The 20,236-nt window shown below is 62.6% G+C and overlaps 2 protein-coding genes across 3 annotated transcripts; both read right to left on the reverse strand.

The window, feature by feature from the left end:
• Positions 1-566: 566 nt before the first annotated feature.
• SP1 (Sp1 transcription factor) lies at positions 567-16,521 on the reverse strand. 2 transcript variants are annotated; one of them, NM_204604.2, is made up of 6 exons: positions 16,408-16,521; positions 14,953-15,053; positions 12,918-14,403; positions 4,883-5,051; positions 4,464-4,663; positions 567-3,525 (listed from the first exon to the last, which is right to left on the reverse strand). In NM_204604.2, exons 1-6 carry the CDS (start codon positions 16,412-16,414, stop codon positions 3,206-3,208), a joined length of 2,283 nt encoding a protein of 760 aa, NP_989935.1. In that variant the 5' UTR covers positions 16,415-16,521; the 3' UTR covers positions 567-3,205. The 2 variants fall into 2 exon arrangements, with proteins under 2 accessions (NP_989935.1, XP_015155810.1); XM_015300324.4 differs by lacking the exon at positions 16,408-16,521 and adding an exon at positions 15,687-15,760 and having other exon boundaries at positions 568-3,525.
• A 106-nt stretch (positions 16,522-16,627) lies between these two features.
• Positions 16,628-19,020, reverse strand: LOC124417471 (formin-like protein 16). Its single transcript, XM_046905040.1, has 2 exons — positions 18,924-19,020; positions 16,628-17,486 (listed from the first exon to the last, which is right to left on the reverse strand). Exon 2 carries the CDS (start codon positions 17,312-17,314, stop codon positions 16,628-16,630), a length of 687 nt encoding a protein of 228 aa, XP_046760996.1. The 5' UTR covers positions 17,315-17,486; positions 18,924-19,020.
• Between the last annotated feature and the right edge of the window lie 1,216 nt (positions 19,021-20,236).

Raw genomic sequence — 20,236 nt, forward strand, 5'->3', positions numbered from 1 at the left:
TTGCCCCCATGTCCCCATTGACCCCAAAGGGCCCCCAAGGACCCCCATGTCCCCATTGCCCCCACATCCCCACTGACCCCAAAGGGCCCCCATTGCCCCCATGTCCCCATTGACCCCAAAGGGCCCCCAAGGACCCCCATGTCCCCATTGCCCCCACATCCCCACTGACCCCAAAGGGCCCCCATATCCCCCACGCCCCCACTGACCCCAAAGGGCCCCTAAGGACCCCCATGTCCCCATTGCCCCCACATCCCCACTGACCCCAAAGGGCCCCCATTGCCCCCACATCCCCACTGACCCCAAAGGGCCCCCATTGCCCCCATGTCCCTACTGACCCCAAAGGGTCCCCATTGCCCCCACATCCCCACTGACCCCAAAGGGCCCCCATTGGCCCCAAAGGGCCCCCAAGAACCCCCATATCCCCCATGTCCCCCACTGACCCCAAAGGGCCCCCATATCCCCCGCTGACCCCAAAGGGCCCCCATTGACCCCAAAGGGCCCCCAAGGACCCCCATATCCCCCATGTCCCCCACTGACCCCCGTTGCCCACAGAGGCAGCGCAGGCGGTGCAGACAAAGCCAGCACTTTATTACAAAAGAAGTCTTTTTCACCCCCATCTTTTTTTTTTTTTTCCTTTTTCTTTTTTTTTTTTTTTTCCGTCGTCGTTTTTTTTTTTGTTTGTTTCCTTTATTTTTCTTTTTCTTTTCTTTTTCTTTTCTTTTTTTTTTTTACAAAGGAGCCCCAAAAATCGGCGGTTCGGCCGTTGGTACAAAAAATAGCACTTCTGGAGGACGGCTTTGGGGGGCGGCGACCGCCGCGTTGGGAACCGCCCCGCCGTGCAGAGGGGCGCAGTGCCGATGTGGGGGGGGGGGGGGGGGGCATTTATTGCCGGCACGGCCCCCCCCAACCCCCCCCCACCCCCCCGCAGTGCTTAAAGCTCAGAGGGCGGCCCCCAAAACCCCCATTTCCCCCCCCCCAAATCGTAACCCCGGCAGTATGGAAGCCTGGAGGAGGTGGGGGGGGGGGAGGTGAACTCTGCCCCCCTGTTCCCCCCCCCCCCCCCCCCCGGATCAAGGCACGTTTTGCTCCCCCTGTGGTCATAGGAGCTGTTTATTTTTGGGGGGGGGGGGGGGGTTGGGGGTGCACAGAGCGGGGCTGGGATTGGGGCGCCACAGAATCCAAATGGGAACAAATGGGTCCGGGTGTCCCCCCCAGCGCTGGAAGTGCCACAGCTGTGGGGTCACCGCCCCCAAACCCCCCCCAAAGAGCGGGGAGGGCAACGGACCCCCCCCCCCACACACACATCTCTGCACCACCGGCCACGTTTCCATAGGAAAATTAAGAAAATTAATCAATCAGCCCAAATTACAAAGGGGTAATTGGGGGGGGGGGGGGGGGGGGGGGCAGTGACACTGGGGTGGTGCCATGGGGGGACCCCAAAAACCTGACAGCAATGCCCACATAGGGCTGGGAGGGGGGGTTGGCACTTGGTTCCTTTTGGGGGGGGTCCTGGTGGCCGTGGTGCCCCCCCGCAGCATTTGGGACTATTGGGGGTCGGGGGGGGGGGGGGACTGAATTGGCATTAAATTAACATCCCGTTTTCTTCCCAGTCCTTATAGCTTCCAGTATGGAGGGAGAGGAGACGGATGTGAGGCGCTGGGGGGGGGGCGGGGGGGGGCCTCATAGTGCTTCACAGATTATTAAAATACAAATGCTTAAAGTTTCCTATATAAAAATATACAAATGCAAAAATATATATCGAGAGAGAGAGAGAGCGGGGGGGGGGGGGGGGGGGGGGGGCGGCTCCTCCCTCCCTGCAGAGCGCCGTTTGTGAACCAAAAGGGGGTCGGTTCACAGCTGGGCTGCATTCCTGTTTGGCCCCGGGGGGGGGAGGGGGGGGGGTCCATAGGATGTGGGGCTCTGAGAGAGCACAGTGATGTGGGGCGGTCCCCCCCCCCCCCAGGAGGGAAGGATGGCGATGGGAGCCCCCCCCCCCCCCCCGTGGTGGGTTTGATCCTCATCCAGACCAAAAATCCCTCTGGAAATCAGAGGGGGGGTCTCAGTGTGGGCAGTGGGGACCCACGCAGCCCCCAAAGCCCCCACTGTGTGCAAATCTGGGCACAATGCAGCCCCGGGGGGGCGCTGAGCCCCACAGCACAGCTCTGGGGATGTGGAGGGGGGGGGGGGGACTGCACCCGGACCCCCCCACGGCTCCTTCCTGCCCAGAGCAGGGAGAGGAGGGCAGATATTGTCTGGCAGCAGGAAGAGGAGGAGGGGGAGGAAGAGAGGAAGGGACCGCACGGCCTCGGGGGGGGGGGAAGGGGGGGGAGGCAGACATGGGGGGGAATAGGGAGAAAATGGAGCTTTTCCCCCAACATCCCCAATTTCTGACACCCATTTCTGCTGCCTCGTGGGGGAAAATCCCAGCAGTTCCATTGGGGGGGGGGCGGGTAGGGGGGGGGGGCAGCGAGTAGGGGGGGCTCAGAGCACAAAGCGGAGGGGAAAGCAGAACCTCACCCGAATAATGAGAAAGAAAGGGAAGGCCCTAAAAGCAAAGGGTGCCGAGGATGGGGTCGGCTGCGCTCCTTTCCCCCCCCCTCTCTGTGTCAAACAGCATCAAATGCGACCGAAGGTCCGAACCGCCCCCGGGTGGGCACTGAGATAAGGCATCGAGGAGCCTCTCCTCTCTCCAACGAACACATTTTGTATTTTTATATATATAATAATAATATAGAATCTTTTTTTTTTTCTTTTTTTTTCCCCTCTTTTTTTTTTTTTTTTGTGTGTGTGTTTTTTGGCTTTTTTTTTTGTTTTGTTTTGTTTTTTTTTTGTGTGTGTTTGTGTGTTTGTGTTTTGCTAAAAAGCATCCCAATGATAGCATTCCTGACACTTCTCTGCTTTCGGGTTTTTCTCACCAAGGCATGATGGCATCGAAGGCTGCAGCTCCGGAGGGGGCGGGCGGACCTGGGGGGGGGGGGGGGGGAGGGGGGCTGAGGGGGGGGGGGGAAGGGGGGGGCAACAATGATGAGGTGAAGCCGAAATTAGAAATACAGATAAGCTCTGGCCTTCGTGCGGCGGCGCGCTGGGGGGGGCCGGGTGCCCCCGGGCGGTGCAGCGCTGCGGCCGCCCCATGGCGGTGGGGGGGTGGGGGTGGGGATTCGGCTCCTCTCGCCCCGTTGCTGCCCCACTGCGTCCCCCGGGGCCTTCAGAAGCCGTTCCCGCTGATGTTGATGGACTGCAGGTCGGCCACCTGCATGACGTTGATGCCGCTGCTGGCCAGGCGGGCGATGCCGTCGGGGCAGATGGCTTCCATGGCCACCATGTTGGTGGCGATGAGGGCCGACGGCGTGGGGCCGCCGCTGCCTTCCGACGAAGCCCCCGTGTCCATGGGGACGGCGGAGACGTTCATGGCCACGCTGTTGGCCGCGCCGCCCTTCTTGTTCTGGTGGGTCTTGATGTGCTTGGAGAGGTGGTCGCTGCGCATGAAGCGCTTGGGGCACTCCGGGCAGGCGAATTTCTTCTCCCCTGGAAGAGAAGAGAGAGAGAGAAATGCAGAATCGCAGCATGGTTGGGGTCGGAAGGGACTTAAAGGCTGAGGAATGATGGAGTGGGTGGGGTTAAAAGGGTCATAAGATCACAAAACCATAGAATAGTTGGGTTAGAAGGTCTTGAAGATCATAGAACCATGGGATGGTTGGGTTGGGAGGGTCCTTAAAGGCTGTAGAACCATGGGATGGTTGGGTTAGAAGGGTTCTTATAGGCTGTAGAACCATGGGATGGTTGGGTTAGAAGGGTCCTTAAAGGCTGTAGAACCATGGGATGGTTGGGTTGGGAGGGTCCTTAAAGGCTGTAGAACCATGGGATGGTTGGGTTAGAAGGGTTCTTATAGGCTGTAGAACCATGGGATGGTCCTTGAAGGCCGTAGAACCATGGGATGGTTGCGTTGGAAGGGTCCTTAAAGGCTGTAGAACCATGGGATGGTTGGGTTAGAAGGGTCCTTAAAGGTCACAGAACCATGGGATGGTTGGGTTGGAAGGGTCCTTAAACGCTGTAGAACCATGGGATGGTCCTTAAAGGCCATAGAACCAGGGGATGGTTGGGTTGGAAGGGTCCTTAAAGGCTGTAGAACTGTGGGATGGTTGCGTTGGAAGGGTCCTTAAAGGTCATAGAACCATGGAATGGTTGGGTTGGAAGGGTCCTTAAAGGTCACAGAACCATGGGATGGGTGGGTTGGAACAGACTTCAAAGATTATAGAATGGCTTGGGGTGGGAGTGTCCTGAAAAACCATAGAAGGGCTTGACGTTGGGTCCTTAAAGACCACAGAACAGTTCCCCAACCACTTTTTCTCCTTTCATTTCCCCTCTCCCCAACAGAAAGCCCAAAGGAGAGCTCCGAGCCCCCCGGATGGGCTCCCCAGCAGCACTGCCCCCCCAGCAGCACTGCCCCCCACCCCAGGCCTTACCGGTGTGCGTGCGCTTGTGCCGCTGCAGCTCATCGGAGCGGGTGAAGCGCTTCCCGCAGAGCATCCATCCGCAGATGAAGGGCCGCTCCCCCGTGTGCCACCGCAGGTGGGCCCGCAGGTGGGAGGTCTTGCCGTACACCTTCCCGCAGCCCGGGATGTGGCAGATGTGCTGCTTTTTTTTACCTGGATCCCCAGAGCTCCTGGAAAGGCGCGAGGGTGGGAGTCAGAGCAGCCCCGACGGCGCTCTGTTGGCCGGCATCTCCTCCGTTCCCATCCCCACCCCACAAAAGGGGCGGCCCAAACACCCCACGGGTGACAAAGAGCCGGGTTCCATCCCTCAGCCATGAGATGCACCCCAAAACGCAGCTCTGGCAGGGAAGCAGAACCCGCAGCAGCAGCTGCCCCGCACGCAGCCTTACCTCCCCTCGCTGTCCTTGCAGTAGGGACAGGTGCAGGCTTCCCTCCGCACCTTCCGCCCCTGCTGGGGCTGTGGGTCTGGGCTGGTCTCCCCTTCCTCCACCGCCGCGCTGTCGTCGCCCAGACCGTCCCCGCTGGCTCCGTGCAGCCCCAGCTGGGTGCCATGCTCCCCTGCAAGGCAGCACAGGGTTCAGGGTGGGCCCACAAGGAGGAAAAGGGGACCCGACACCGACAGCCTGACTGACCCCCGCGGAGTGATCAACCCCGGCCTCCTCCCTCAGCCCTCCATGGCTTTCCAGCCCTGGGAGTCCCACCTCCATCCTCTCCTCCAGCCCCCAGCAGAGCCAGGGCTCCGCGCCCACCAATCTCAGAGCTCAGAGCTGCCCAGAGCAAAACCAGCCCTCCGACACCGCTCTCACCACCTGCCAACCATCTCGGCTATTTCTAGTGCAGAAAACAGCAAAAAATGTAAACCCGGCAGCACCGGGCGGCTCCAAACAGCGTCAGTGATAAGGAAAGCATCAACACAGCGCTGGGGGGAGCCCTGCCCCCCCAGCAAGGCCTGCTGCTGCCGTTTCCCCATTCCCACATTCACACCTCCAGCAGTTGGGGCCGTTTTCCTTCTCCTCTCCCCGCTGACAGCTCCAAAAATGACCTTTTTTGCTTCTCTTCCCCCAAAGCCCCCATTTTCCCCTCCATTCCGGGGCTCAGCGGACCAGCCTGCCCTTCCCAAGCATTTCTCTGCTTTAAACCCAATCCAGGAGCAGATCAGCAGAGCAGATGTGATGCCTGGTGCCAAACCCCCCCTCCAAAAAGCAGCAATAAATAACACAGCCCGGAACACCGCCGTCCTCAGCAGCACCGATTGGCAGCGATGTTTTCAGCAGCAGCTCCTGCTTAATTACTGCAATTACAGAAAGGGATGCGTGCATAAAGTTGAAAAATCATCTGGCGCTGCGGGTGGGACGCATCCCCCCCCCCCCCCCATTCCCAATTATGAGCCATAGGAACGGCAGCACAGTGCTGAGCCCTCACAGGCAGACAAACATAAACCATCCGTAACGGGGGGGTGGAGGGCGAGGAAGTTTTTAAGCCTATCAGTTTTCATTGCCGTTTTATTGCTCCGCAGCTTATGCTGTCATCTAATTGCTTCTCCAATAACCCCAGCTACACTTCACAAGTGTTTTATTTCCCTTCCAGCTCTGCTGCTTGATGGCTTTCATGCCGGAGAGCCGCGGCGGGCGCAGCGCCGGCAGGCTGAGTGATCTCTTTTCAACAGCACTTAATGTGTGCCAATGGGGCTGAGGGCAGATTTAGGGCCGGGACGTTTCTGCCGGATGGGCCTCATCTTGAGGTGATCCCAGCCCCACATTCACCTCTTGCTACCAACCTTCTGGGATAAGAAAGGCTGTGAGATGATGCGAAAGTGGGAAGAGAGACCTGGACAGGCAGAGAGGAACCTGATGAGGTTCAGCACGGACAGGTGTGGGGTCCTCCACCTGGGGAGGAGCAACAACACACATCGGTGCGGGTCAGGCTGAGCTGCTGGGAATGAGCTCTGCAGAAAGGATCTGGGGGTCCCTGCGGCCAACAGGGCGGCCGTGGGCCAGCAGTGTGCCCTGGTGGCCAGGAGGGCCGATGGTTCCCTGGGGGGCACTGCACAGAGCACGGCCAGCAGGGTTAAAAGGGACACCGTGCCAGTGATTCATCCCACATCGCACAGGACACGGAGGGGACTCACCCCAACTCTGCTCCCCGCTGCCCGCAGAAGCAAAGCAGCAAAATTTGCTTTAAGAATCTGGCCTTCCACGCTCTGGGAGGGGGCAGCACAGTGAGCACCTCAGAGGGATCCACTGTGAGCTCTGTTGGCCTGGAACATTCGCTGGCTGTGGGCTGGGAGCTCTTCTGCAGCCAGGAAAGAGTTTCCAATCCTGGAGGGCAGAGGGAAAATGATGGAGATGCTCTGGGAGAGGTTCTGGCCGTGCTCAGCAGCTCTGTTACCAGCAGGTGTCAGTGGTGCCTCAGGAAGATGAAAGATCACCACAAAGAGACCAGGGCAGCTCCCATGGATGTGACACGGTGAACACATCACCTCTTGGCTTCCTCCTCCTGCACCACGAGCATCCGGTGGGAGGAAGAGCTCTGGTCTCATCCACTTCATCACACGAGGATGCTTAACGAGGCTCAAAATGAGCTGCTCTGCGGGGAGAGCGGGGTGCAGATTTCCACAGAAAGGGGAACAGAAAGACCAGAACTGCTGCTGGGGATGGTGACACTACAGGAAGCACAAGGGCTGCAATCAAGGAAACGAGCCCTGACTCACCCACCCGCTGCCGCTGTCACAGCGTGGAAGGGATCCTCAGCAGGAGAGCGGAGCTCCATCCACGTGTCACCCCACAGGTGAGGGCTGTGCCCACATCCTGACCCCACAGCGGTGGCACTGAGGGTTGGAGGATGGGCTGCCCTGAGCCGTGCACACCCCAGGCTGCTCCCTGCTGTCCCATGGCTGCAGCGCACAGACTTTCCTCTTTTTGCCATTTCCAGGAACTGGCAGAAGATCCCTGCAGCTTCCAGCGCACCTCGGAGGGGCTGAAGCCTGGGCTCCACACAGGGACCCCCAAACCCTTCTGCAGGGCTTCTCCATGCCACAACCACGGCTACAAAGGCTTTTTCCCCCTAATGGCGCTGCCCTGGCTGTACTCACACCACAGCTGAGGAGGGCTGTTGGATGTAAACCAGGTCCTGCTGCTCAGTGCTGGGCAAGGAGGGCAGGGGGCACCTCTCCAAAACGCCACCGGGGTTGGAGACGCAGGCCGGGCCCTTTGGCAGCACCACTGCTGCACTCCCCACGGCATTCAGTAAATTCAGCACAAAGCCCTCCCGGCGCCCCCCAGCTCTCACAACGTGCTTACAGGCTAAAAGCAGCATGGGAGGAACCGAGGCGGTTTTGTTTTTAAGCTTTCTAAGCCGACAGCTTGCAGCTCCCAGATTAGAGATTTCCCCGCCGTGTCTGCGCCGTCCTGGGAGGGAGGGCTGGGAAAACAGGACGGGGAGACACACGTGGCCCCCCCCATAAAACACACTCAGGAGGGGAGGATCCCACGCCGGTACCTTGGAACTGCTTCAACCTTCCAACAGGCAAAAGCCCACGCAGTGCTTTGCAGTCTGCTGGCACGGCACACGGAGGGGAAAAAACCCAAGGCTTCCTTCTGCTAATCTATGGCTCGCATCTAATTAAGGTATAAATAAATTACGGCAGGAGAAGACAGCTCGTGGACGTGCACGCTTCGTTCTCCACATCTCAAGATGCTCCGAAGCCTCTGGAATACTGCAGCTTCAGAAGAGAACGTGGTGGAGAGAAACCAGCTGGATAATTTATGTTTATTATCTGCACTAATATAGATTGCTTCTAAGACTAAAGCTTTTATGCTGCTGCCAAGTCCCTGGTCCAGGCTCAGGTCAATGGAGTCCTGAACAAACACACGGAAGGCAGAAACCAGGGGGGGATGCACTGAGAGGGGATGGGGCGGGAGGTGGCACAGGGACCCCGCTGGCCCTGCCTGCCCGCTGCTCTGCCATTAAAAGCCCAAAGCATTGGGCTCTGGGCTGGCAGCCGCGCTGCAGACAAAGTGCTGCTTGTCTTCCAGCTGCTAAAAGCTCGGGCCCAGTGGTTTTCTTTAGCAAACTGAACCGAGGTGAGAAACGCTCTGGGGATGGGAGACGGGGCTGCTCAGAGCCACCCCGGGTGACCTCCGGAGGGGACAGGAGCGACGTTCATTCCTGGGAAGGAGCTGGAAAGAAACGGCTTCTTGTGCAAACAGCAGTGCTGGCAGCCACAGCTGTGCTGAGCGGGAGAGGAAAAGGGGAAAGAAATGGGCGCTGTGCGGCACAGAGCTTCAGCTCCCAGCACAGCACGGAGACGACGGGACGGCTTCAAAACGAGGGCAGCAGAGCAGAGCCCCAAACCAACAGCTCAGTGTGAGCCACGCACAGAAGACACAGCACCAAACCTTCCCAGCGCCCGGCAACGCTGCGCCTCGTCCCGTTTCCTCCTCTTTCCTTCATTCTCTCTCTATTCTTGGCAGCCCTGAGAGCTCTGCCCCACCGCTGCTCTCCCAAATCACATCACGGAGGATCACACCGCGCTCACTGCACAAAGGAACGCTGGGCGGGTCGTAATGCGGCCCCTCCGTTTTTACCTCGTTTGATTTCCTCCCTAATTTGCCAAATGAGTGGAAGTCATTGATGCCAGTGAGCCAAGCTCTATTTTAGTCATAATTCTTCTGAGTTCTCCGAGTTACAGACGGGGGTGCAGGGAACACACACTGCTCGGCCGCATACGACGGTGCGGATTTGAAGCCGGGCTGCAGCACATTGAGCAACTGCCACTTCTGCAGTTTAATGGCTTGAAAAGCCACACGGTGAGCTCTGTGATCTCCTGCCATGGTCGGACGTCTCCGTGCGTCACCATTAATCACACTTCCTTCGCAGAAGCACTAAATGGGCACAGGGCTGGCAGGTCTGCGCCCGTCCGCCTCTGCCACCCGCAGTCGTGCATGGGGACGTCACCTCCTGTGCTCACACTGTGGCCCCCGGGCTGTGCCAGCCACCCTGGTCACACTGAAAACCATCCCCGCACGTCTCCTCTGCCCTCTGTTCTCCATTGGGACTGCTGCAAGGCCAAGATCACATCTGCAGTGCTGGAAAGCTCTGCTGCTGCAGCACCAACCCTGCGGCACAGACAGCTGCCACCGAACCACACCGGGCTGAGCAAAAAGTCTGCAGTGATGGGCAGTGAGGGCCTGAGCACAGCCAGGAGGGGACGCCGGGCGGAGAAATCCCCGCACACGGGACGTACCCACAGACCCCAAAGCTGTGTGCTGCACTGCTGCCCTCTGCAACGATTGGTGACACCTCAGACCCAGAGGGGACACAGCGTCCAAACGCAGCTCCGAGCTGTGCAGACTGGAGGGGAGGGGGAGGGCAGTGCTGAGCCAGGCGGGGAAACTTCAGCACAGTCACAGCTGCTGCTGTGTACACCCAACCAGTCCGACCAGCACGGCTGCAAAGCGCTCCATCCCAGGGGCCTCGAGGAGGAGGAGGAGGAGGAGGAGGAGGAAGGGCAGAGCTGCCCGCAGTCCCCATGTGCTGCCCTGCAGTCACTCAGCACTTCGCCCCGCAGAGCTGAAGGAGAGGGCAGCCAAGGAGCTGGGAGTATTTCAGGTCCGGCCCCGCGGAGCTCAGAGGAGGAAATTTCACAATGTAATTATTTTCTGCAGTGATGTCATGGGCGGAGTGAAACAAACAATTACAGCGCGTGAAGGGGAGAGCCTGTCAGGGCCTGCTGGCCTCAGATCCATTCCAAGTCTCCCCTCCCCTCCGCGGATGATGCCATGTGGATGTTTCATCAAGGCCACGCTACAAAGCTGCCCTTAAAAAACAGAAAATGGAGACAATCGGGGCTTTGTGCCGACAGCAGACGTGAAGTCAGGGCACAGAGCTGGGGACGTGCTCAGCACACGGGTCCCACAGGGCTGCTCGATGCACCGAGGATCTGTGGGGCTCCGATCGATGCCTTGATTCGACCACAAGCCTTCATCCACGCGAGGCTCGGAGCCTGGGGATGGCCAGAATGCCACAGGGATGTGATCAGTGGGTCCAGAGTGGATTCAGGCAGCGTGGATGGGGCTGGGGAGCACTCACTGCGGTGGGGCCGGTCCCTCAATGCCCCTCAGTGTCCCCCGATGTCCCTCAGCGTCCCCTGGCAGTGCAGGGATGAGGCTCCCCACGAGCCTTGGATCTTTGCCCACCAGTGGGGACACTCTGGCATCCTCAGCACGAGCAGCATGCCACAAAGGCAGCGTGACTGGCCCAAAACAGAGCCCCCCGGTGCCACTCTCCATGTGTGCCCACAGCTGGGAGAGACTCCCCAGGCCTGGAAAATGCCATCCTGAGCTCTCAGCTGTCTGCCACAAAGCCAGGGGGCTCCAGCACTGCCCTGGCACGGCGTACTGACCTGCACACACACACTGGGGCCAATGCTCCTCATCAACCAGGGCTGCAGAGGGGGAGGGATGGGTGTTTGTGGCTGAGCCAAACACCAGAGCTGTGGGGCACTGAAGCCCCACTGCTCTCCTCGACAGATTGGTCAGAAGGAGGAAACGAAACCGCAGCATCACAGACTTCTCTAAAGCCCTGCAGGGCGCAGCCATCGCACCACGGGGACACGGAACGTCCCCCCCCAGCACTGCGGTGACCCCACTGAGCACAGGCAGCCGAGTGCCGAAACATCAGCAGCACCCAAAACCTCATTTCTTCACCTCAGAGCTCCCTGTAGGTCGGGGCACGGTGGCACTGAGGCACTGTGTGGGGATTTGGGGAGGGGCTGAGCCGGTCCGGGGCCTGTTTGCCTGCATGCCATCCCATCACAGCCACAGAGCTCACCTCTCTGCCACTCGCACCAACTGGCAGCCCGTCTGATGAGCAGGATCCCATCAGCTAATTAATACAAACGTGGGCTGAGCTACGGCTGCGCAGCACACCCGGAGCTGCGCTCGGATTTAAAAACCCTTTTTGGGCTGTTTTGTTCTCGAGGGGATCTCTCCCCTCTCCGCTCCGGGCTGCACGCAGCTCTGCGGGGGGACAGACGGACCCACGGCCGCGTGGGAGCAGCAGCAGGGCAGAAACCCTCCGGGACCTCCCACAGCCCCACGCAGGCGGGTCGGCGCTGCTCAGCACTGAGCCCTGCGGCCTCGGGTCCCCACAAACCCTTTGAAACCCGAAGCCTGCCCCGTTTATCCAACTTCACAACATCAAAGCGTCGCCGCGATGTCGCATCCTCCCGGCTCCGAGGCTGCAAATGTGTCAGGGCGTGCAAAGCGGCTGCGAAAGGCGCTGCAGAGTTGGGAAAGAGAAGGAAAGAAGAGGGAGGGGAGGCGGCGGGGAGCTGGGGGGTGGGGGGGGGGGGGTGGTCTCGGGAGCGGTCCTCCCTCCGAGGGCAGAGCCACGCGACATACAGGAACCAGGAGTGCCCCACGTGCTGCTGGTGGCTTTCAAACACTGCACGCACGCAGCACGACCCCGCTGCGCGACGCCACGGCCCCCCCGGCCCCTCCCCGAGCCCACGGCGCTCCCGTGGGGATCGGGGGAGCGGAGGGGCGGGGGATGAGGCGGATCCCGACCGCGCCGCCGCCTGCAACGCCCCGGCGGATGCCTGCGAGCCGAGCTGCTGTAGCAACAGCCCAAAATACTGCTGCAAAACAACCGCGGGCGAACGGCCACGTCCTCTCGCGAGAAGGAAGCGAGTGGGGTTGAGCAACGCCTGCGCTGCCTCTCGGCTGCCTCTCCGTGCAGCAGCGGCCCTTTTAGCTGCAGCCGGGACGTTACGAACGAGGCAAACAAGGGAAGCCAGCGGCGCGCAGCGAGCGGAGCTCCGCGCCGCAGCGATCCCTGCTCCCACGTGGCACTTTTGGGGCAGCCGCCGGGAGCAGCCCGGGCCGCGATGGGAACGCGGCGTCCCTTCAGCACAAACACACCCGGCCGAGAGCTTCCGCCGCTGCAGCAGCTCCCCAGGGCTCTCTGAGCTGTTTGTTTTTGTGGAGGAGGGCGGGGAGGTTTTGCTGAAGACCTTTTGCTGCGTTTTTCTGCGTCCTGCACGCGGCCGTGCCTCTTCCTGCCCGCCCTGAGCCCTGTGCCCTCCCCAGGGCGCTGCTCAGCCCCCCCCCCGGAGCTCAGCCCCGCTCAGTGCCCCCCTCTTCTCCTCCCTGCGCGCTCCCTCCTTCGCGCTCCCCGTGCTCCACTCGCATCTGCTCAGCCAGCAGACAGCTCACCAGAGCCAAAACTCCCCGGAGCTGCTTTCGGTGTCACTTGGCCACCAGCAGAGGCTCACTGTTCCTCTCTAGGGCTGGCACGAGCACCAGGCTGCTCGCCAGCTGGATCCCACACCGATTACCCCCGGATCCGGCTCCAGCTCGGTGACACCAGCACGGCGCCGGGCTCCACCTGGCGCAGGGAGGGGACGGAGCCCATCCCACTTACCGGTAGCGTTGGCGATGGCCAGCGGCAGCCCTTGCAGCTGGTGCACTTGGATCCCAGACGCTCCCAAGGCACTGAGGTTAATAGTCTGGAGGCCTGGCATAGAGGAGAGCTGGGCGGCGTTGACCGTCACCGTGCCGCTGGGGAGGGAGGCGATGGGGGTGAGCGTGGTGCTGGTGCTGCCCGTCTGCCCCAGCGACACTCCCTGCATGGGGGCCAAGGTGATTGTCTGCGCCTGGGGGTTCTGCACCTGCAGGTTCTGGAGCTGGATGGTCTGCCAGCTCACCTGCCCGTTCGGCCCCACCGTGGGCGTTCGGATGATGATGGGCCCGGAGTTGGGCACGGCCTGGAGCTGGAGGTTCTGCAAGGCGTCCTGTGAGATGGCTTGAGTGGCGAAGGTCTGGCCGGACAGCGGGGCGGTCTGCAGGGCTTGGATCGTTTGCCCCCCCTGGACTAACTGAGGTTGGATCAGGATCTGCTGCTGCTGCTGCTGCGACTGCTGGCTCTGATCCCCCTCTTTCTGCTGCCCCGGCTGCAGAGCCACCCCAGAGACCTGGCTCTGCAGGGAGTCCGTGCTGGGGGCCCTCTGGGGCGTCTGCACTTGGACGTTTGTCCCCACTGTGGAACTGCTGGAAAAATTCATGATGCCCATGTTACTGGTGGTGGTGGTGGTGGAATAGCTGTTGGCGTTGGTAAAAAAAGAGCCGGAACTCGCGTGGGATGTGGCGATGTTGGACGAGCTGATGGCAGCACCTGAGGTGGTGGGCTGGGAGCTGCTGTCCGGGGAGCCGGAGCCGCTCAGCGTGACGGTCTGAGAGGTGGGGGCCAGGCTGGCGGCCACGCTGTTGACAGGCAGCAAGGTGATGTTGCCGTTGAGAGCCACGGGGACGTTGGCCACGTACTGGGTTTGCCCTGAGAGGGTGTTGTTGGCCAAGCCCACCCCCTGGATGGGGACGGCCTGCTGCAGCAGGTTGGGCATGGCGATGAGGTTGCCCGTCCCCGCTCGGCTCGTGATGATCTGCTGGTTCGTGCCGGGGATGATCTGGAGCTGCCCAGAGGCATCCTGCTGCACGTTGACTTGGGCAGGGGTGGTGGCAAACTGGAGCTGCTGCCCGTCAATGGTCTGGAACTGGGGAATGACCTGGTACTGGATGTTGGGGATGACGCCCGGCAGGCCCGTGAGCACCTGCTGGTTCTGCAGGTTGGAAGCAGCCGTGACCACGTACGGCCCCGTGCTCACGGGACGGCTTTTGGAGGGATCTCCGTTGCTGCCATTGCTGCCCTGCTCCTTGGAGGGCGTCGGCGTGGTGGAGCCGGTGGAGATGATCTGCCAGCCGTTGGCCGACTGCGCGATCTGGGCAGCGGCGGCCGTCAGGTCCAACTCACCGCTGCCTCCTTGCTGGCCCTGGGAACTGTTGGAGTTCTCGTTGGGAGACTCAATCCTGCTGCAGGTGGCAGCCAGCAGAGCCAGCGGGGACGGCTGTGACTCCTGAGAAGGGAGAGGAGGAGTTAAGGGAGAGGGAGGCGGCCCCGTGGGCAGGCCGAAAATAAAAGGAGGAAAAAAAGCTGAAAAAAAAAAAAAAAGGCAGGGAGGAGCGTACTTGGAAAAGATAAACACTCCTTCCTGAGAAAACCCACCCACAGCCGGAAAAATACAACTGCCAGACACAGGGCTGTCAGGCCGGGACAGATTGAACCCACAGAGAAAAACCCTCTGGGAAGGGAGGAAAGGGGAGGGAGAAAGGAAGCACGTGAGAGTGCCTCCCCCACCCCAATGCAATGAGATCTCCCTGTAAAGCTGCAGGACAGCAGTTCCTGGGACGTGCAGTCACTTCTGGGCACCCCAACCAGGAACAGGGCTATGGTGTCACACTTTTGGGGTCACGGTGATGATCCCTTGTGCTCTCTTCCTCTCCCCGGGGAAAGCAGGCTGCGCAATGCTCGGCTGAGCTGAGCAAACAGCAAGGCTGTGGACTTTGTGCCAGGGCAAGCAGAGCCAGGAAGCCGTGGCATGGAGCGTGCCAGGGGCTGCACTCACCTGGCCCTCCCCAGCCGGCGAGCTGCTGTCACTGCTGCCATCTCCTTCGCCCCTCTCGGGCGTTCCCTTCACCGCTGCCATCTCCTCGGGACTCTCTGAATCTACATGGGCAGACAGAGGGGATTACAGACATTTCCGGGCAGTGGGGTGGAGTGGGGGGAAGGAGAGTGAGGAGGGGGCCGTGGGCACAGAGCGGGGCGCTGGGGGGGCAGCTGGAGGTGGGATGGGTGGGGGAGGCCCCGGCCCAGCTCTAGCTTCGCTCCTCCCCGCCCCCACGGGGACACTCCCTGCTCCCCCACCCCCCTCTGCCGCCCCGGGGCCTCCCCGTTCCCTTCCCTGCCGCCCTGGGAGCTCTGCCCAGCCTCGGCCCACCCCCCTCGCCCTGCCCACGGGATTCCCCCGGGCAGATCCTCCCCCGGCCCCAAAGCGGGATCCTAATACCCGCGGGTCCACCCCCCGCAGAGCTGTGATCTGCCGCTCCCCCCCCCTCGGCAAACCCCTCACCGCATTCCAACCTCCGCATTTTTTTTTCACAGACCCCCCCCACCCAACGACCCCCCACCCCCGCATCCCTCTCACCCCCGGCTCCCTCAGTACCCCCGCGTGAAAATCCCACTCCCCATACAACCCCCCCCACCGCTTCCCTCACTCCTCTTCCAGCATCGCCCCCCGTTGCCCCACAGCTCCCGAAGTCCCCCCCCCTCCAACCCCACAGCACTGCCGTCCCCCCTCACCTCACGGATCCCGGTTTTCCACTCCTGCCTCACAACTTCCCCACATTTCAGCCCCACAGCTCGCGGTTCCCCCCATCCCATGTCTCCCACTGCCCCCCCCCCCCCAGCCCTGTGCGCCCCCTCCTTCTCCATGACCCCTCTGCTCCCCCAGCACTGCGCCCCTCTCTCAGCCCCCCATCTCCGGGCTGCCCTCCCCCCCCATCGCCCTTCGTCCCTCACTCCTCGTTTCCCCCCCCCCCGCCCCATAACTCCCTGTTCCCCCCCCGCCTCGTGACTCCCTACGCTCCCCCAATGCCCCCCCCCGCCCCACGGCTCCGGTTCTCCCCATCTGCCCCACAGCTCTCTGTATCCCCCCCGCCCCACATCTCTCGCCGTCCCCTCCGTTTCCGCATTCCCCCCCCCGGCCCCACGGCTCGCACTTCGGCCCCCGCATCCCCCCAGACCCACATCTCCCCATACACCCCCCGCCTCCCGCCCGGCCCGGCCGTTCCCCGCCGCCCGCCCCCGGGTCCCTCCCCCGAGGCCGATCCCCCTCCCCCGGGTCCCTCCCCCGGCTCCAGGTCCCCCCGGCGCGGTGAGGCGAGGCCCGGCCCGGCCCGGCGGGGCCCGGCCCGGCGCTGGGCGGGGCCGCCTCTGGCCCCTCCGAGCGGGCGGGCGCCTCGCGCTCAGCGTTTCGCCCCTCTCCTCTCCCCCCCCGGGCCTCGGCGGGGCCCGGCCTTACCGCTCATGGTGGCCGGGGGCCGAGCCCGAGCGGCGGCGGGGCGGGGAGGAGGGGGCGGGCGCGCCCGGCGCGCTGAGGCGGCGGCCTAACCCCGCCGGTGACCGCCGAGGGGCTGCCGAGGGAGGGAGCCGCGCACCGCTGCCCCGGCCCCGCTGCCCGCCCCCGCCGCCTCCTCGCCCAATGAGAGCTCGTCGAGGGCGGTGAGTGGCGGGCGCTCCGGCTAACGGGGAGCGAGGGCGGGCCGCGGGAGGGGGGAGGGGGGGAGCGGGCACACCGCCCCCGCCGCCCCGCCCCGGGGTGGGGGGGAGAGAGGAGGGCGGGGGCCAATCAGCGGCGGGGAGGGGGGGGGGCCGCCGGCCGCGCTGGCCAATCGGCGCCCGCGCGCGCTCACAGGGAGACCCCGTATGGGAGCGGCCGCGGCGGTCTGCCCTGCGGCGTGACGGGCGTTGCGCGCAGCCAATAGCACGGCGGCGTCGTGGGGGAGGTGGAGCGGGGGCGTGACGGGCGGCTGAATTCGGCAATCAGCCGCGCGGGTCGCGCCGCCGCGGAAGGCGGACCGGCAAAATGACGGGCGCGTGGGCCAATCGCGGCTCGGAGGCGTCGGCCACGAAGGGGCTCCGCGCCAATGAGAGCGGCACTCTGTCTCAAACTGTCCAATGGGCACCGCAGGGAGGCGGGGCGCCCCGCCGGGCTGCGCCCTTGGAGGGACGGCGCCGCGAAGGTGGCGGGCCGGGCGCCATCTTGTTTCTGGCTCCGCCCCGGCGGAGTCCGCCGCTTCGCCGCAGCCCCTGAGCCCGCGCCGGGCCGCGGGGTGGTCCCCACGTCGCCACTGCGTGGAGCGTATCGCGATAGTACCGCTGTCCCCTCCGCAGCCCCGTCCTTCTGTCACCGCCCCGCGTGCCGCCATCTCGCAGCGTAGGCCTCGTCACGACGCTGACACCTCCGGAGCTCTGTCACGACAGCGAACCCCCCGCCCTGTCACGACATGGCAGCGCAGCCCCCACAGCGCCTGCGGCAAAGCCGGGCCGGGAGACGTCGGTGTGTTGGGAGGGCTGGAGCTGGGAAGTAAAGCCCTCATTCTAAATAATAATACAAAAAAAAAGAAAAAAAGAAAAAGGGTTTTAAGCTCCCAGGTTGTACATAAAAATGTTTTTAAAAAGGGGTTGGGGTAGAAAACAGAGGGTTTTGTTGGCTCTGAGAGCTGCAGTGGCCTGCAGGGAAGGCCTGTGCTGTGTGCGGGGCTTCCAGCTGCAAAGGGCTCCACTCAATGAACAGTGAAGGAAAAGGAGGCTCTTAACCCCCCCGGGTCCGTGTGAGGCAGTCCCCAAAGGAGGGGCTTCCAGCAGCCGGGCTGGGGGGGCTGTGGGGCTCCTTGGTGTGAACCCTCCGCTCATCAAAGGACGAACCCCAACCGGGCCTTTAAAGCCTACATTACAAACACTGTTTTTGCTGTCCCGCAGAGCGCTGCAGTGCTGTGTGTGCGCGTGGGGAGGGGGGGGGGGGGGCACCGAGGCTCCATTTCTCCTTTAATAATTTCTTCTTTCCCCCCTTTTCTCTCTGCAGCTCCTGGGCCGCCATCAAAGCTCTCTCAGCGCCGCGGGGCTCCACGCAGCGCAGCCGCCGTCCCGTGGCTTTGAAGGGCTGCGGTGACCCCGGCCCCGCAGAGCCCCCCCTCCTCCCCATCCCCGCCCCCCCACGGCCGCTTCCCGCTGCCCCCCATTTCCTGGGGCTGTTTTTTGTTTTATTTTCTGCCGTCGCCCGCCGTGACCTCACCGCGCTTCCAGCGGAACTGTTTGATTTTTGCTTTCCATTCCTGGCGGATGGCGAAGCTCTGAGTAACTGAAATAACACCGCCGGGGTGGGGTGGGGGGGGGACAGCCCCAGGGAGGTGGAACAGCACCGCCTCAGCCTGGCATTGTGCTTTTTGGAACACTTTTTGGAACCCCCCCCCCCAGCCTGGGGCTGACAAACCCACGGCGTTACCCCCACAGCCTGCAGGGAGGGGAGCTGACGCTGCCCACTAATTGCAGTAAGTAATTAATTGAAGCAGGGATGTGCTGAGAGGTCCCCGCTCCCTCTGTCCGCAGTGTGACACAGCTCCTCCCTGCCTCAGTTTCCCCTTAGCGGGGCAGAGCGCAGCCTTCCTCCCCAACAAAATTCCTTAAAACTCGTTTCATAAGACAAAAAAAAAGGCGTTGTGCCAGAAGGGAGAGGTGTCCCCCCCCCGCACGCCGTGTTCCATGTCCCACCGGGTGTCCCCTTCCCCTCTATGGGGGCTCTGTGCCCCCGCAGTCCCCACTGCAGTACTCTGCTGGGGGCCCCAATCTCTTCTTTCCCTCCCAACCCACATGGCAGCCACAGGGACGTCCCCACCACTGTTCCCATTGATGGTGGCACCCCGGGACACAGAGCAGCGGCCCACGGCCCTGCCGCCGTGCCTGCTGTGAGCGCTGCCCTGTGCCTCAGTTTCCCCTTTGCCTTTCGGGCAGTGCTGTGCCAATGGCAAAGGGACGAACCTTCTGCCTCAGTGCTGCTGTGTCCCCGGGGTCGGTGAAGTTCCCTGGCGCTGTGCCCACCCGTGGGGCAGGGCCTGGCGCTGGGGAGGGCTGTGGGGCTTTGTCTCCTCCCTACACGGTGTGGGTGGGGGCACAGTGCTGGCCCTAACCTGGGTCACAGCCAGCGCTGTGCAGGGCGAAGGTTGGCTTTGCCCCATCCCTTGGGCAAAGGCTGCTCTGCATCCGGGCTGCTGTCCATGCTGCCTTAGAGCAGGGGGGGCGGGGGGGGGGGGGGGGAGGAGGGAGGCAAATCCCCCTCCTGCCCCACTGTGGCAGTGTAAATCCCCATCCAGCCCGACTATGGGGGAGCAAATCTCTGTCCTGCCCCATTGCGCCCCCGGTGGGAACAGCTAGAGGCAGAGCTCTGTCCTGCTGCAGTATTCAGGGACGGGGCTGGGGGGATCTGGATATGGCCCCCCCGTTAGACTCCCCTTCACCCCACCAGCAGCCATTACCTCCATCAGCAGCTTACTGTGAGCACCCCCTCAGTAACCCACTCACACTCCTCATTAGCACTCATTAGCACTCCATTCCCACTCCCCCCAGTTACCCCCTTTTTCCCCTCCCCATTACTCCCATCCTATTACCCCCCTTCCCATTCCCCCCCCCCATGTCCCCCCACCCCATTCACCCCCTCATTGCTCCCCATCCACCAGCACCCCATTATCCCTATTAGCACCCCCCCAAGTGGCACACCATTATCCCCATTACCCCGCCCAGTATCCCCCAGTAACCCCCCATTCCCCCCCAATACCCCCCCCCCCCCCCCGGGCTGCGCTCTCGGCGCCCTCCGGTGGCCGCAGGGGTCGGTGCCCCCCCCCCCCCCCCCCCCCCCCCGGTTGCGGTTCTCTGCTGCCGCCTGGCGGCTACTGCTGGCCCTGCCATGTGCCGGCTGTCCCATCCCTGTCCTTGTCCTGTCCCATTATTGTCCCATCCCATCTGTCCCATTCCTGTCCCGTCCCTGTCCTGCTCCTGTCCCCATCCCTGTCCCTAGACCCCATCTTCACCCTTGCCCACGTCCCCCTCCTCATCCCTGTCCTCATCCCACATCAGTATTAGGGACGCAGGACAGGGACTGAGGCACAGCTGTGTGGACACGGACCATAGAGGGCACTGGGAGCGGGGCTGGGGGCACAGGGACCAGTCTGGATGCTGGGGGGGGGGTACTGGGATGAGGAATGGGGGCCTTGGGATGGATAAAGGGGCACGGGGACCACTCCAGGCGGGGATAAGGGGGCAATGGGACGGGTACTGGGGGCACTGGGATCAGTCTG

Source organism: Gallus gallus, chromosome 34 (assembly GCF_016699485.2).
Source record: "Gallus gallus isolate bGalGal1 chromosome 34, bGalGal1.mat.broiler.GRCg7b, whole genome shotgun sequence".
Lineage (NCBI taxonomy): Eukaryota > Metazoa > Chordata > Aves > Galliformes > Phasianidae > Gallus > Gallus gallus.

Coding starts and splice junctions, on each gene's coding strand:
- SP1 (NM_204604.2), bottom strand. Junction 14,404..14,952: donor CGCCGGCTGGGGAGGGCCAG/GTGAGTGCAGCC, acceptor CTCCCTTCTCAG/GAGTCACAGCCGTCCCCGCT. Junction 3,526..4,463: donor GCACAAGCGCACGCACACCG/GTAAGGCCTGGG, acceptor CTTCTCTTCCAG/GGGAGAAGAAATTCGCCTGC.
- LOC124417471 (XM_046905040.1), bottom strand. CDS start 17,314: ATGGCGGCACGCGGGGCGGTGACAGAAGGACGGGGCTGCGGAGGGGAC.